This window comes from Drosophila takahashii, chromosome 3R (genome assembly GCF_030179915.1).
Source record: "Drosophila takahashii strain IR98-3 E-12201 chromosome 3R, DtakHiC1v2, whole genome shotgun sequence".
Taxonomy (NCBI): Eukaryota; Metazoa; Arthropoda; class Insecta; order Diptera; family Drosophilidae; genus Drosophila; species Drosophila takahashii.
Window position 1 is genome coordinate 20,550,028 of NC_091681.1, and position 14,179 is coordinate 20,564,206.

Sequence of the window (14,179 nt, forward strand, 5' to 3'; positions counted from 1 at the left end):
ACTCAAGCTGACAGAACGCTATTTCCAATTGTGCTATTAATCTGCCACATTTGCACTTCCCCGGGAAAGAGTCGGCATCGCTCCCTCTCCCTCTGCCAACAGCCATCTCGCTCTCACTTCAGGGGCGATTCGTAAGCGAGCGAGCGAGATGGCAGAGTGGAAACGCTTGGCTAACCCGAAAATAGAAACAATCAAAATAAAAATACATTCTCTTCATGCTCTCGTCTAATAAAAAACCCCAAAAGCAAAACGTTTTCCATTTAAAATGTCGTCGCAAATGCCAGCTGGAAGTGGGTTTCCAAGGGGGGCTAGCTGGGGAGGGGGGCCTACTCTCTACCACCGACCAATGGCAGTTTCCCGAGGCCACGCCCCCCGGCTCAATTACCCGCCAGTGCTGCCCATCGACGGGCAGAGCGAAACCTGTTTCCACGAGCGAGAGGCAACGAGGCGCATGTGCGATCAGAGTGGGACGGAAAGCGTTAAGGGTGGACCAACCAGAGGAGGCAGGTTGCTGGCACTGCGATGGTATTATGGTAGGTTAGGTTCAAACAAGGTGGCAAACTGGCTCTTTAACCGAAAGAGGAAGGAAGTCGGCAGAGACGCGACGTCGCGGCGGACAACTGGTTTGACTTGTTTCCGGCTCACTCCAACCGCCCGGAGCCACCAACAACCCGGCAGCGGCGGCCCAGTCGGCAGAGGGCAGAGCAGAGCAGCGACCGTCGGCACAATTTGATTGCATTTATGAAAAGCGTTTTCGCCCGCCAGCACGCGTCCGCTCTCAGCTCGAAATTTGCAATCCGCAATCCGTAGTCCGTAATCCGTGAACCCACAATCCGCAGTTCGCTCTTGGAATTTCCCACAACGGGTCGTGTGCTTAAACGCGGAAATTAAACTGAAAATCAATCAAACATTTAGTGTGTGCTCTGTGGTTCAAACACTCTACGGCTAACAATTAAAGAAAAACAAAGAAAAAGAGTGCCCAATAAGATTTAAAAGTGCAGTGAGCGAGTCCCAAATTGGCGCCACTAGTTGCCAGCATGTCCAGCCACGAGGAGGATGACCACGAGCACGAGAACGAGCAGGGCGACGAGGTGGAGGAGCAGGAGATCCATGTGGACGTGGACTCGGACTCCCGGATGTCTTGCAGTGGATCCGATGTGGATATGGACGGCGGCAGCTGCTACGATGAGTCCGAAACGCCATTGAGGTGAGGGGAATGCAGTGATAGTAATTGAAAGAGAGGACTATTTCTCTGAAAGAATCCGGGAATAGGAATTGTAACCATTGGAGTATACCTGTCCGGAACTAACATTAGTGGCATGATAGACATTTCTCTATAGATTTTTTATAACATCATTTTTGATCAGACTGACTTAATATATTTATCTAAAATTCTAGACCTTTTTCTCTGTGTAAAAAATTAACATCAATGACAAATATTAAACATTTCTAAATATGCGTTGATCAACGGACAAAGTCCACATAAAGATAAAACACTAAAAGTCCAATGAACCGAACAATCGTTTTTGACAGAATAATTTTTGGTTTAATTTTTCCTTTAGCAATCAACTACACTTAATTTTAATAGAGATGCGGTTGTTATACCATCAATTTATATATCGCATTCAGCAAAAACATTTTATTATGGAAATTTCCCAAAATATTTCGAATGGTAAAATTATTTAGTGCATCAATTGGCATACTTATCATAAATACTCCTTCTAAATATAGGAAAGCATTTTGCCCTGAAAGTTATTTGAAATTATTATATTTAATTACTTATTAAATATTCTATATGGATTAGGCAGAGGTATGATTTGTTTAACCCTGATAACCTTTTGTAAACTTTAGCTGCAGAAATTCCGTCTCTTTTTAGTACCCCATAAAAGTCAAACTAGTATTAAAGCAGAGAAAAGCTATTTACATTTGTCATTATGTGTTCATAACTCCCACTGTTTTATGGTGTTCGGTATTTTCACTCACAATACCCACAAATCCTATTTTTCGAATCAAATTTTTCGGTTTAACGCCATTAAAATGGTCTTATGTTCAGGCCCATTGTCCCGTCCTACAAAGGCCCCCTTTTCCGACGACAAAGGCGGCTAACAAGCTGCCAGAATGTCGAGCAGCCGTGCTAACTCCTCCCATTCAAGCTCTTGTTCGGCCTGAAGAACGGTGTGAACAAACCTCTTAAACGCTAATGAATTGACCACAATGCCACCAAAAGAATCAAGTCGAAAATGTCCCATAAAGTCACAAAGAAACTCCCTGAATTTACATAGGGCTCGGACGGAAAGGGTTTTCGAATGGACGGCGACGATAAAACGCACATTAGTAAGGCGCCAAAAACGCGCTGTGATAAGACTTTCGGGTCCATTTGGGGTTCGATCTGGAGCTCGATCTTCGGCTTGAATGCCGGACAAAGACGAAATCGTTTGTCGGATTAACATTTTAATAGAGATCGTCATAAAAATGCCATAAAACTCGCGTTCCAGCGAATGTAGAGCACCAGATAGCCGCCAGTTTTGGCCAAACAGAAATTTGTGTATGCTCATAACTTTTGATATTGGGAATGGAAAGTGTGCGAGTGTGTGATGGCAATTCAGAGTCATTGTTCCGATACAATTCCGATCCTGTTCCAAATGGGTTTCTATATTTTTCGGACTTTTAAATTAAATGCCGTGCGTGACTTGTTTTTGGTGCGTCAGTTGATGGCGTTCGATGATTTATGGGCGCGTATTAAATGCCTCTAACGGCCGTCAGCATTTGCATAATTACTTAATTTCCAGCCGCATTGCGTATACGCAGTGGTGGCCACATGGGTTCTGCATGTCATGTCGTCGCCGGTTCGGCTTATCCGCTCGCGTGGGCTTTTGGTTAGTGGTTTCGAGACTGGTCCACACGCTGCAGCGGGCTTAATTATGGCCAATGTTCTCAGGCTTTTCCGCTTATCAGGCGACACTTTTTAATGAGCCCGCACCTCAACATTGTAGGCATAACATATATGGTTTCTGATCCCGTCCTCTGCTTCTCTCTCTCTTTCCTCATCCAGCGAGTCCCTGCAGTCGGAGCAGACGCGCTCCTCGTCCAGCGAGAATCTGCCATTCAGCATATCACGCCTGCTATCCAAACCCTTCGAGACGAGCCACCACCACCACCACAACAACAACAACCACCTGATCAGCAGCAGCAGTCCCGGCTCCAGCAGCAACAACAACAACAGCGGGGAGAAGGGGGAGGAGAAGGAGCTGCTGCAGCAGGAGGACCACGACCTGGCCGCCTACAAGCTGGCCACCAGCATCGCCAACTCGACGTACGGAAGCGCCGCAGCCCTCTACTCGTATCCGCATCTCTATCCCTCGGCGGCCGGCGGTCATGTACTGCGGGTGCCACCCCAACGGACGCCGCTCACCTGGGCACTGCCGCCTCTGCATCACGCGGCGTTGGCCCATCAGGCGGTCAAGGATCGGCTGGCAGGTGAGTGAAGTGCAGGGAAGAGAAGGAGTTAGGGTACAGCCAAGTCGAGGCCCCATGTCGCGGTGGCCCATGTTCGCCGAGCTGCCGCAGGGGGGAGCAGCGATCCCCCAATGACCCGCGGTGGCAATTGCTACTGTTCCCCAAATAACCGCGATCAGAGAAGTCTTTTAAGGCAACAAGCCTATCGGCATGTCATTGTTGGCCAACACACTCGTGCACCGAGAGAAACAATTGGAAATGGAACTATTAAACTGGGGGAACACAAAATTAAAGTCCGCTGACGATGAGATAAAATAAAACGAAGGGTAGATTGGCTGTGAAGGGTTGTATATTTTTTGCGAATGATGCTAAAAAACTTAAAAACATAACGTAAATTTCCTAAAAAAAAGGTAGAATGTATAATTGACCTTACCATGTATCTTTCTATGGCTATATGATTTATTTTCCTCTTTTTGGTTTCAATTTGGTTGAATTTCAATTTACAAAATTCATTTGCAAGTGTTTATTTTTAATCGGCTTTAGATTTTATAATTTTATTTTATCTATCAGTGATTTTATTTATTTTATCATTTTGACAATATTAAAAAGTATAGGTATAATTTACAAAATAGATTCGGCAAAGCTTTAGAATTTTGGTACATATTTATTTCGTCAGGAAATGGTTAAAGGAAAGGAAATGGTTAAAAATGTAACAAAATGTTTAATGAGTTCAGAAACTCCCGTTGATAGTAAGAAAGAACAAGCACAGATCAAGGAGGCTCTTCCCAGTGATTTTCCCCCAGTGTACTGGCACACTCGAGTGCTCGGGATGCTAAAGTATAAAAACATGTTTGCCTTCAAATGCGCAATCGCAGCTTAAGTTAAAAACTTAACGCTGAGCCACCGCCCAGAAGCGAAAAGCGAGTCAGGAATGAGATGCGCCCTCTTATTTGCATACGCATGCGCAGCTGTATTTGTATCTGTATCTGTCGCCGCTGCGTATCTGCGTATCTGACTCGCATCCGAATCTGCATCTCCGTGTGCAGCTGGATCCTCTGGCTCCCTTTTGTTAATTTGTTTACATTATGAGCTTCACTTGTAGCTACAAGCGACGGGCACAGCGCGAGCCCTTTGAAATAATGAGACGGCGTTGATTTTATTACGCCTCGGTAGCCGAGGCATTCGAGATCGGCTCCTGATCTGCAGATCCTCCATGTCCCGCGCCTATAACTCATAATATTCGGGCCCTTTTTTCGGCCATGTGATGTGGAAAAGCTGCTTAGGAGCCGCCTGGCAATCTGATGGGCTTTTATGGCCGACATCCGCCCAGTGGCTCTGTGGTTCTGGTTAGCTGTGCGCTCTTTTTCCCTTTTTAGTTATTTTAATGAGCTGGTTTACATGACTTTTTAATTTCGCGCTGGGCCCGAAAAGGAATTAATTACGCATTGGGCGGTCGCAGGGCTCAGCGAGTGAGTTTTCTGTCTTCGCCGTCTTCGGCTTATTTATCGCCGCATACCGCACTTCACATTTGAGTCCAACTGACATGGTCAGCTTTTAATTAGCCAGTCGAATGCCAGCGATCCGAGGATCCGAGGGCTGCATATCCATATCCATACTTATAAGTCGGATCGGATCGGAATGGTATGGGTTATGGGGTATGGGATCGAATGGGATCGGATCAGTCAGTCGCAGTCAGTTGGCTAGTCCACCTGAGAGGAGAGGCACACTTATGAGGCCGCCGGGTGATCCAAGTCTCGTTTTGTCAACATCTTCGCCTTGGTCGTCGTCTGTGTCTTGTTGTGTTTATTGTGTCGCTTGCCTTGTGGCTGATAAGCTGGCGCCTTGGCTTTTTTCATTAACAAGACAAACGAGCGCCCAGGGTTCGGATCCGATCCGAACCGTTCCCTTCTGCCCGTCCAAAGTGCTCCCCTCCCTGCCGCCGGGGCTCTTAGCGCCATATGATTAATAACCATTGCATGTTAATTTTCGTTATTTTTCGGAAAACAACGTCGCAGCAGGCGCCAATTACTTTACGGCCATGCAGACCCTAATGCAGTTTCATAACAGCCATAATAATCCGAACGGGAGTTGGGCTTTTGTCACGACACTTGCCCACACGAATGTCAGCGATGAATGGTGGAGTAGGATCGTTAGATTACCAGTTAGAAAACTATTCCTTTTAGCATTTATACAAAAATTCTGTGAAAATAACGTTTTTTAAACCTTTTTTCCTCTATTTAAATACAAAATTTACATTATTATTGATGTTTTAAAGGTTGAAAAAACTATCTAAACATAACTTTAAAATATTTCTGATTTTTTACGAGCGTGTCTTTGGGTAATAGTGCTCATCCAAATCACTAGCAAAGGTCAAAGTGTGGCATTTTCCAACTAAGCTCAAACCTTTAGAGTGGGAGGAAACCAGGCAGAGCCACAGGCCGCCATCAATAATGCATGCTAAAAGCTTTTTGCATTATTTTAGGTATTTCTGGTGAGACTGCTTGGCCGCAACCCCACACCCACACCCACCGACGTGTGTATCTTTAAGATACTTATGTGAGCTTCAGCGGGAACATCATAAATATAAGCATGGTGGAGCAGTGGAGTCCGGGAAAGCTATAAAATTATGCTTATGCGCCTTATCTTCCCTCTAAGCCGGTATGCTGTATCCTTAAAGGATACACACATCCGAGGAAAGGAGAGAAAATCCCAAGGATGCTGCTTATGTGGTGCGATAAATGGCTTTTTATTGAAATTGATATTGCCTGAAATATTCAAATGATCGGCAACTCACACGACCTCTGCCCCAAAAGCCCTTGGAAAATTTATGCCAGGCACCCTCGTAAGTGTATCCTCTAAGCGGGAAGCCCCAAAAAGGGTTACCGAGAAAAGTCGCAATAAGAAGCATGATTTGTCAGCTTAACACCCGCCATACATTCGCCGGCGTTTGATGGCTTCTGACAGCCCACCGCCATTTTCCTACGCCAACTCGAACGCCCATAAACACAACTCAATTTCAATGCGAGCTGGTCGGATTCAAATCGATGAGTTATATTCACATTGGAAATGTTTTCATACTTTAGAAAGTTTTCTAAGGTAATGGGATTGGGGGAAACCAACTCTCTGCTTTGAATCATTGAACATTTACGCTATAGTAGATGTGTTAGGTGGGTTCTAGATATGTTGAACATAAATCTTTAAATTCATTTAATAGGAAAATTGTCTACTTCTGACTAACGGCTTTTTTTTTTAAATTAGTTCAGAACATTTTATAATATTAGGTAAATAAAATATATCACTAATTAAAAGTAATTGATAAAAGTACCTATTCATTTTAGACTTTTAATTCTCACATTCGATCAGAATTTGTTTCCATTAATTGAAAAATGTTACTTGATTTTATAAGTATTTTAAAAGGTGCGAGAATGTGCTTTATAAATATTTAATTAAATGCATCTTGGACACCAGCAAACATTTGTTGCAAATGACTAGAAAAACAACCAAAGTATTTTTACCGATTTGAATGGGACAGTTGATTAATTGGATTATTTTCGAACATTATCAATTTGGTTTTGATTTAATCATTGCCTAAAATGTGTTAATATTTTTAAATAATTTAACAATCATTTTGGCTGTCTTGGCGCTGAGCTAATCTTTGTTTTTGGCAGTGATGAAGGTGATTGGCCGTCACTTTCAGCGACTGCTGGCCAACCAATTTCTCCACGGCTGCTCGCTTGACCTCATCTGCGGATGCGGAGTCAGTCTGTAAGCCGGTTTCCTAATTGTCACTGGAGTTGTGTTGTTGTCAGCGACTCGCCGACCGCCTTAATATTATGTTGCGCACTGTGCCCGCCTTATCGCACCCAATAAACAACAAAGCACACACAACAGCGACTGGCAGGAATTTTAAAAGGTTCAGCGCCAGCACAGGCTCAGCCACCGTTCCGTTCCGCGCCCGGGTCCAGAAATTCAGAGATCGAGTAATACAGAAATCCAGGAATCCCGAGATGCGGACTCTGGGACACTGGGTCACTTAGGCGTTCTACGAGGCGCGACTTTATGACTCAACCGAACCGAATGGAAATGGAAGTGGATGTCGCGTGCTTTGTCTACAAGAAGCGGCGATAAAGGCTCCTGCTAGACCGCCGCCCTAAACCTCAATCCTTGGCAATTAGGCAGCGAGGCAGCGAGTCAGCGGCCTCCAAATTGATTTCCCAGCGGGAGGGGTCGTAGGCATTCAGGCATTTAGCCATTTAGGCAGGTAACAGGTATCGAGTAGCCAGCAGCGCTAAGTACTCGCAGGCGCACAGGTGCCGTCGCTCAACTCCGGAAGCGGCGTTCGGAAATGGCCAGTTATCTAGGAATTTATTGTTTGCTAATTGCCCGCCAGGACACACACTGCACGAAGGGGGAGACAGCTACAGATACAGATGCAATAGCAGTAATGGCATTTAAAATTTGAAAATTGGTTATTTTTTTTAAAATATATCCATATTTTGTATAAGACCTTTCATATTAACAACTCCAAGGTTTTAATCTGGAATAATCATTTAAATAGAAATACCTCGAAATCGTTGATTTAAAAATTAATCTCTATAGAGATTATAGAGAATTTTCCATAGAAAAAATACCAAATGTACGCTATCTTTAGGATATTTTCTTGACCGCAGGTGTGAATAGAATGAAAGTAATCCTATTAAGTACTCACACATTCCTTTCATTACAGCTGCCTTCCCCATAGCCCGACGGATCGGACATCCCTACCAGAATCGCACGCCGCCGAAGCGAAAAAAGCCACGCACCTCCTTCACGCGCATCCAGGTGGCCGAGCTGGAGAAGCGGTTCCACAAGCAGAAGTATCTGGCTTCCGCGGAGCGGGCGGCACTGGCCCGAGGCTTGAAGATGACCGATGCCCAGGTGAAGACGTGGTTCCAGAATCGACGCACCAAGTGGAGGTAAGCTACCGTTCATACCCCATTCATTGCGCACCCCCCGCTGGGCTAGAGGCAAAAAATCAATACCCATCCCCCATTCGCAGTTACCATCTCTCAGGGCTTGAAAGTGCTGACAGCTTGACACTTACCCTCTTCTATGCTCCCCGCTTTTCTGTTTTTTATGTGCCGTTTTAAACTACAATATGCACAAAAGGCTTTTGTTAAAAAGAGCGAGTAGAGGATGGCAGATAGCCGAAGTAGAAATACTCTAGAAATCAGTTCCTCGCAAGGAATTCCTAAAAGAAACTACACCTTTCTAATAATGATTTCTCTACTTGTTCTTCATTTCACATAATTACATAAATATTCATAGCCAACAAGTAGACTCTGTAATTGGAATTTATTACACTCAAACTAATTATTCGGAATTATTTCATGTAAGACTCACACATAAAATACTATCTGAACTTGGTTGTTGCGAAGGTGATGCCTGTTTTGGTATAACCCAACTAGACCGTAGAGCATCAAAGCAGGGCGCGCATAAGCGGGGAGTAAATGGCTCATACAATATGCATGAGCACATTAAATGAACAACACTCGGCCCCCAGGAAAGGGGGGAGCATATTTACGAGGCTTACGGAGGGGTAGTTGCATTTTGTACCCACAAAGAGCGCTCTTGTTAAACAAGCTAATTGGCTAGGTTTTTTTATGACACCTGTAATTTCCAGCTAAATATATGGATTATAAAGATAGAAATAAAAGCTACACATTTTCGTGCAGAAAGTACTTGCATGATATATTACCATTCAGCATAGTTGTTACACAATTTTTATGGGTACATAGTTTAGCAGTTAAATCGTTTAACACTTTTTTTATAACCATATTAAAAAATAAAACAAATTTACCAATAAATAATAGATGTAAACTATGGTTATTTATGACGATAATTTCAACTATAAAGGTTCATAATTAGCAACCTTTAACTATTAATAGCCCTTACTTAGTAAGCAAAAGTATTTCAGATTTATGTGGCCCCTATTAGACAAAAATTCATGAACCCACTCACACTCACATACAAATGATTTATTTGAAACTGAAATTAGTCAAAGAAGAAATGTGTCTAATTTAGCTGAGCATTGATGCATGATATTGCGTGCGGCTAATTGTTTTCTATTTTATTACTGCCAACTAAAAGTATTTGAATATGAAATAATTTGAGCGGATGAATTGGGACAGTCTTGCCGTTCATATGCGATTACCGACCGTCATAAAGTCGATGGCAAATGGCGGCTAAATGGACAAAGTTTCCCACTTTCCCAGCAAAGGGAGCAGGGAAAGCGGGAAAGTAGGAAGAGAAGGCGGGACGGCGCTTAAGCCGCGTTAATTGCCGCTTAGCAGGCGGCGGCATTTTTAGAGCCCAGTCCTCCCGGCTTATCAGCCATTTTGGGCCTATTCCAGCTCGTAAAAATTAATGATGTAAAACGCAATTTTTTTAACGGCTATGGGGCTATGGCAACGGCAACTGCCTCTCGGCCACGGCTCGTTTGCGGTTAAGTGAAATGGCAATGGCACATTATACGTACCATGATTACGAGTCGGCACTACTCGTAAATATTCAGGGTATGTGTAATGTGCTCACATAATTGCCTTAATGCACACTGCGCTGCATTCGCCGGTAATTTGAATAATTAGCCCTGTCCAACGTGGCGTATGCGCTATGTGTATGCGCCATGTGCCCATTAGGCAACGTATAAAGATTGCTCGGTTGTTTCTCTTGCCCAATTCCTAATAAATAGCCACTCGTTTGCGACAAGGCGAATGACTCATTACGAGTATTGTCTTTATGTTGAGTGTGATTCGATCGGGTGATTCGATTCAACAAGAACAGCAACAGCACTTGACATCAATAATTAATAACAAATTGCGCGGCCAAATGAATGAACTCTTGTTGCCTGTCACTGTCTGACAATGTGTTTGGCAAAAAAAGACGAGAAAGAAAAACAATCTGCCAACGCAGATACAGACACAAAGCAGATGGAGAGATACAGATACAAAAGGGAAAAGAAAAGAAAAATTGTAGCCCAATTCCGGGCGCTTTATCCCCAAAACAAACGGACCAGTCCAGTCTGACTTTTGTCTGGGTGTTTTTTCCCACTTCCCCAACAGCTCCATAATTCAATTAGTTCCACAGCCATAAATCAAGCTGCCGCTAAACCCTTTTTAATTACACGCTCGTTCATCATCCCAAAAACCTCACTCTCGAATTTTCTTGGCAAATCTTGGCACCAGCTAGCACTTCATATTAATTGCCCCTGCGTAGGCGAAAGTTTTCCTGCTGAAAGCTGGCTAATTAAAAATTTACACACATGCCAGGGAACAACTTTGACCGCAGAACAAAAATCAATTTGACTGAAAGCAAAGTTTTTGCGGCCAGAGCCGAAAAATCAAATAAAATTAATTACATTGGCGAGAGCCATTTGTAAATTAACTTGCAATCCTGTTTCGGCCGTCGGCACGTGTCCTGCGATGGAATCTTCAAGTTTGCGGTGGCCCAGTCCCCGGGGGAACTCGGCGAAAAAGCTCCTTTTCCTCCTTGGGCCCTCAATTGATGTTCTGGCTAAATTGTTATGTCTTGAGGGATAATTACCGCAGGACCTTTTTGGGGCTGCCTTGCCAACGTCGTTTGCGTGTAGTGTGTGAAATGATTTTAATTACCAGGACTACGAGGACAAGGTCTTAAACAGCAGCTGCCTTTTTCGCTGGCGACAATTTGGGCCTGCGGGCGCGGGAGCTTCGGAGATTTATGGACCGAGCTTTAATAAACATTTTAGGCTAATGCCAGGCCATTACTTATCGCGGATGGCAACAAAAACTTTCCACATCAACGCGATGGCGCCAAGAGACCAACATTTAACATTTGTAAAGCGTTTGTTACATTTCCCAGCTCCGTGACTGAAGATAAATTACAATCGTGTCTCTGTCTTCGGCCCCGAAGAGCGAATTAAACCCGCACACATCCACATCCGAGCTCACAGAGCCACTTTCGTTTGCCTGTTTTGGCCGTTTTGGAGTTTTTAATCAATTTTCGTTGAATTTTTTATGCGGTAGCTGTTCAAAATGTTGCCCGATAAAGCCAGCTTCAAGGCGAAAAGGTGAAAAAGTAAAAGCCAAGTGCTTGCTGCATAATAACTCACTTCCATCGCAAAGCAGACAATTGAATTGTTGTGCCAGCCATCGAAATGGGAAATGGGATGAAATAAAAGTTGGGTAATAAGGAGTGTTTCTGGAAAAGACCCGCACTTAAAGAAACATTTTAATCTAAGATGGCTTATTGATTTATCGGTATTCCTAATTCCCAGCTTTATTTCATAATTAATTCAATCATTTTAAAATTGTAAATAATTTTCTTTATCTGGAAACCTGAGGACATGTTCGTTACTGTACATCCTTGGGAGAACCACTAGTCAGGCACACAGACACGTGCTAGTTATTCCAATTTGTGGGCCCAAACTTTGCACTAAATACCCAGCCTAATGTATTTTTAATGAAGCTCACTAGCGAGTTATGAAACCGTAGTTTGAGCGATGACAATGCTGATGAAAACCGTAATGAAAGCATATTAAACAATAATTATGATATATGCCTGCCATGTGCTAGCCTTGCCTAGTTGCGGTTATAATTCGAGCAACCCTTCCCCGCCGTCTCTTTGGTCTTTAGACGGCAACATAAGAACTTCATTAGCTCATGAAATATTCAAGATGGCGCAAAAACAACCCCTAGTTTTGCGGGGGTGGTTGGAGCACTCAGGCGGTGGTGGTGGTGGTGCAGGGTCCATGGCCACAATTAGAGCAAAATGCTGCGCAAACGCGGACCAGAGTTGCTGCATCTGCAGTGCAATTTACCCCTGAATTATTTATCAGCTGGCAGGGCACAACTCGGGGAGTGGGCCAAATCCCTTTAAGCCCAAAGCATTTAAAATGCAATTTACGCAGCTCCAACTCGGCACGAAATTAATTTTCCACAAAAACAAGCACAATCGATGGACCCGGGTATTGGGGCCTGTGCGGCAGTCAGCATATTTGATTTGATTAGTTTTAAATGGTCTTAATAGGCCGCCCACATAATGACTTGATGAGCTCCTGTTTCGGCCCGCCCCGTTGGACAAGTGTGAGCGACTGAAATGGGTTTGCGGCAAATTGGTTTTCCATAATGAATATGTACATTAAGCGATACTATTTGCCAGATAAGGTTAAGTGTGCTCGGTCATCATCCATATCGATTGGAAAGTGACTGGGGATGCAGCAATTCTGCAATTTGTCAAACAATCAAAACTCCTATATTTGTCTCTAGAAAATAAAATTTTGTAATGACGATAGGAAAAATACTACCACAGCTATTTATCATCTTACTGAACTGTGAATTAAAATTTTCGGGTTTTAAAAAACTGTCTGTCTGTTTTACAGAAGAAAATCATTTAATTGCTAAACAATTGATTACATTAATACCAAAATAGTTACTTCAATATTTTGTATCATTCTAATATTGAAATTTAATATTTAAGATTCAAATAAAATTCACATAATTAATAGTTACATTTCGAGGAACAGCCATTTAGTTATTTCTTGCCCTCCTATATTATTCCACCGATTTACCAACTATTACTCCACAAAATACTCATCAATATCTCCCATTCTCCTCCGATTTCAGACGTCAGACAGCCGAGGAGCGTGAGGCGGAGCGACAGGCGGCGAATAGGCTGATGCTCTCCCTCCAGGCGGAGGCCATCAGCAAGGGATTTGCCCCCCCGTCGGCGCCCCTGGGCTCCCAGGGGGGTGTGAACGGGGCCCCCTTGGCGGCTCTGCACGGACTGCAGCCCTGGGCAGAGGCGTCACATGCAGCAGGGTGCTAATCGCCATCGGTGGACGGACGGACACGGACCCCCTGTATTTTGGCGGGAGCTGGTTTATTTGTGATACACTTCGCTTTGTACATAGTTCGGGACGAACGGACAGTTCGCACTGTACATAGGAGAAGGGGGCGGCGACTCGAGGCCCCACTGTAAATACTTAGCTTTACTCTGTAGTGACGCTTTCTTAACCGATTCCGGGACGACGAGGATATAGATGGAAGATGCCCCGAACCGGAGCAGCGCTTTAAGTTTGTGTAGAATCTCGAATTTCCGTTTTGTGTTTTGTAGTGCAGCATTTAGACTCTTAGTTATTGTTCGACAGTTCAACCGAAGCAAACCGCATCTCAAAACGTCGCAGTGAGCTTGGAAGCCACGCCTAGTAATAACATATTTAATATACAAAATTATATACGGATTGTACTGTATTGTAATTGTAATATCTGTCTCTAGGCTTAAGTCGAATGGCATTACCTAGTATTATAAATTATGAACCCTAAATACATGTATGATTATTGAAAAGTAAACAAGATGAGCAATGAAAATAAATACATTATTGAATCAAAGAATATGAAGCTGAAACTGTTATTTTTAATGGGCTTCGTAAAATCGAAATAAATATCCAAATTAAACAAGGAAAACTCGAAGGAATTTAAAAAAAGGTTAAGGATAACTTGGGAATTGTATCCAATTCCACTATAAAACTTATAGTAACTATAATTACATTTATTTTGACAAGTATTTCTTCTTCATTACAAAATATAGCTTTCCTATTTAATTCCTTCCTTCAACACTAGCTTTTCTTATTTTTGTTTATTTAGAAAACCTGTATCCCTAGGAAAAATGATTAGTAAATGACTTGAAAACACCCCCAAAACAAACA

General features: G+C 43.3%; 1 protein-coding gene across 1 annotated transcript; it reads left to right on the forward strand.

The window, feature by feature from the left end:
* Positions 1-361: 361 nt before the first annotated feature.
* Positions 362-13,851, forward strand: C15 (homeobox protein C15). Its single transcript, XM_017151911.3, has 4 exons — positions 362-1,207; positions 3,053-3,477; positions 8,183-8,411; positions 13,098-13,851. Exons 1-4 carry the CDS (start codon positions 1,038-1,040, stop codon positions 13,297-13,299), a joined length of 1,026 nt encoding a protein of 341 aa, XP_017007400.2. The 5' UTR covers positions 362-1,037; the 3' UTR covers positions 13,300-13,851.
* The last annotated feature ends 328 nt before the right edge of the window (positions 13,852-14,179 follow it).

Coding starts and splice junctions, on each gene's coding strand:
- C15 (XM_017151911.3), top strand. CDS start 1,038: ATGTCCAGCCACGAGGAGGATGACCACGAGCACGAGAACGAGCAGGGC. Junction 1,208..3,052: donor GAGTCCGAAACGCCATTGAG/GTGAGGGGAATG, acceptor TTCCTCATCCAG/CGAGTCCCTGCAGTCGGAGC. Junction 3,478..8,182: donor GGTCAAGGATCGGCTGGCAG/GTGAGTGAAGTG, acceptor CTTTCATTACAG/CTGCCTTCCCCATAGCCCGA.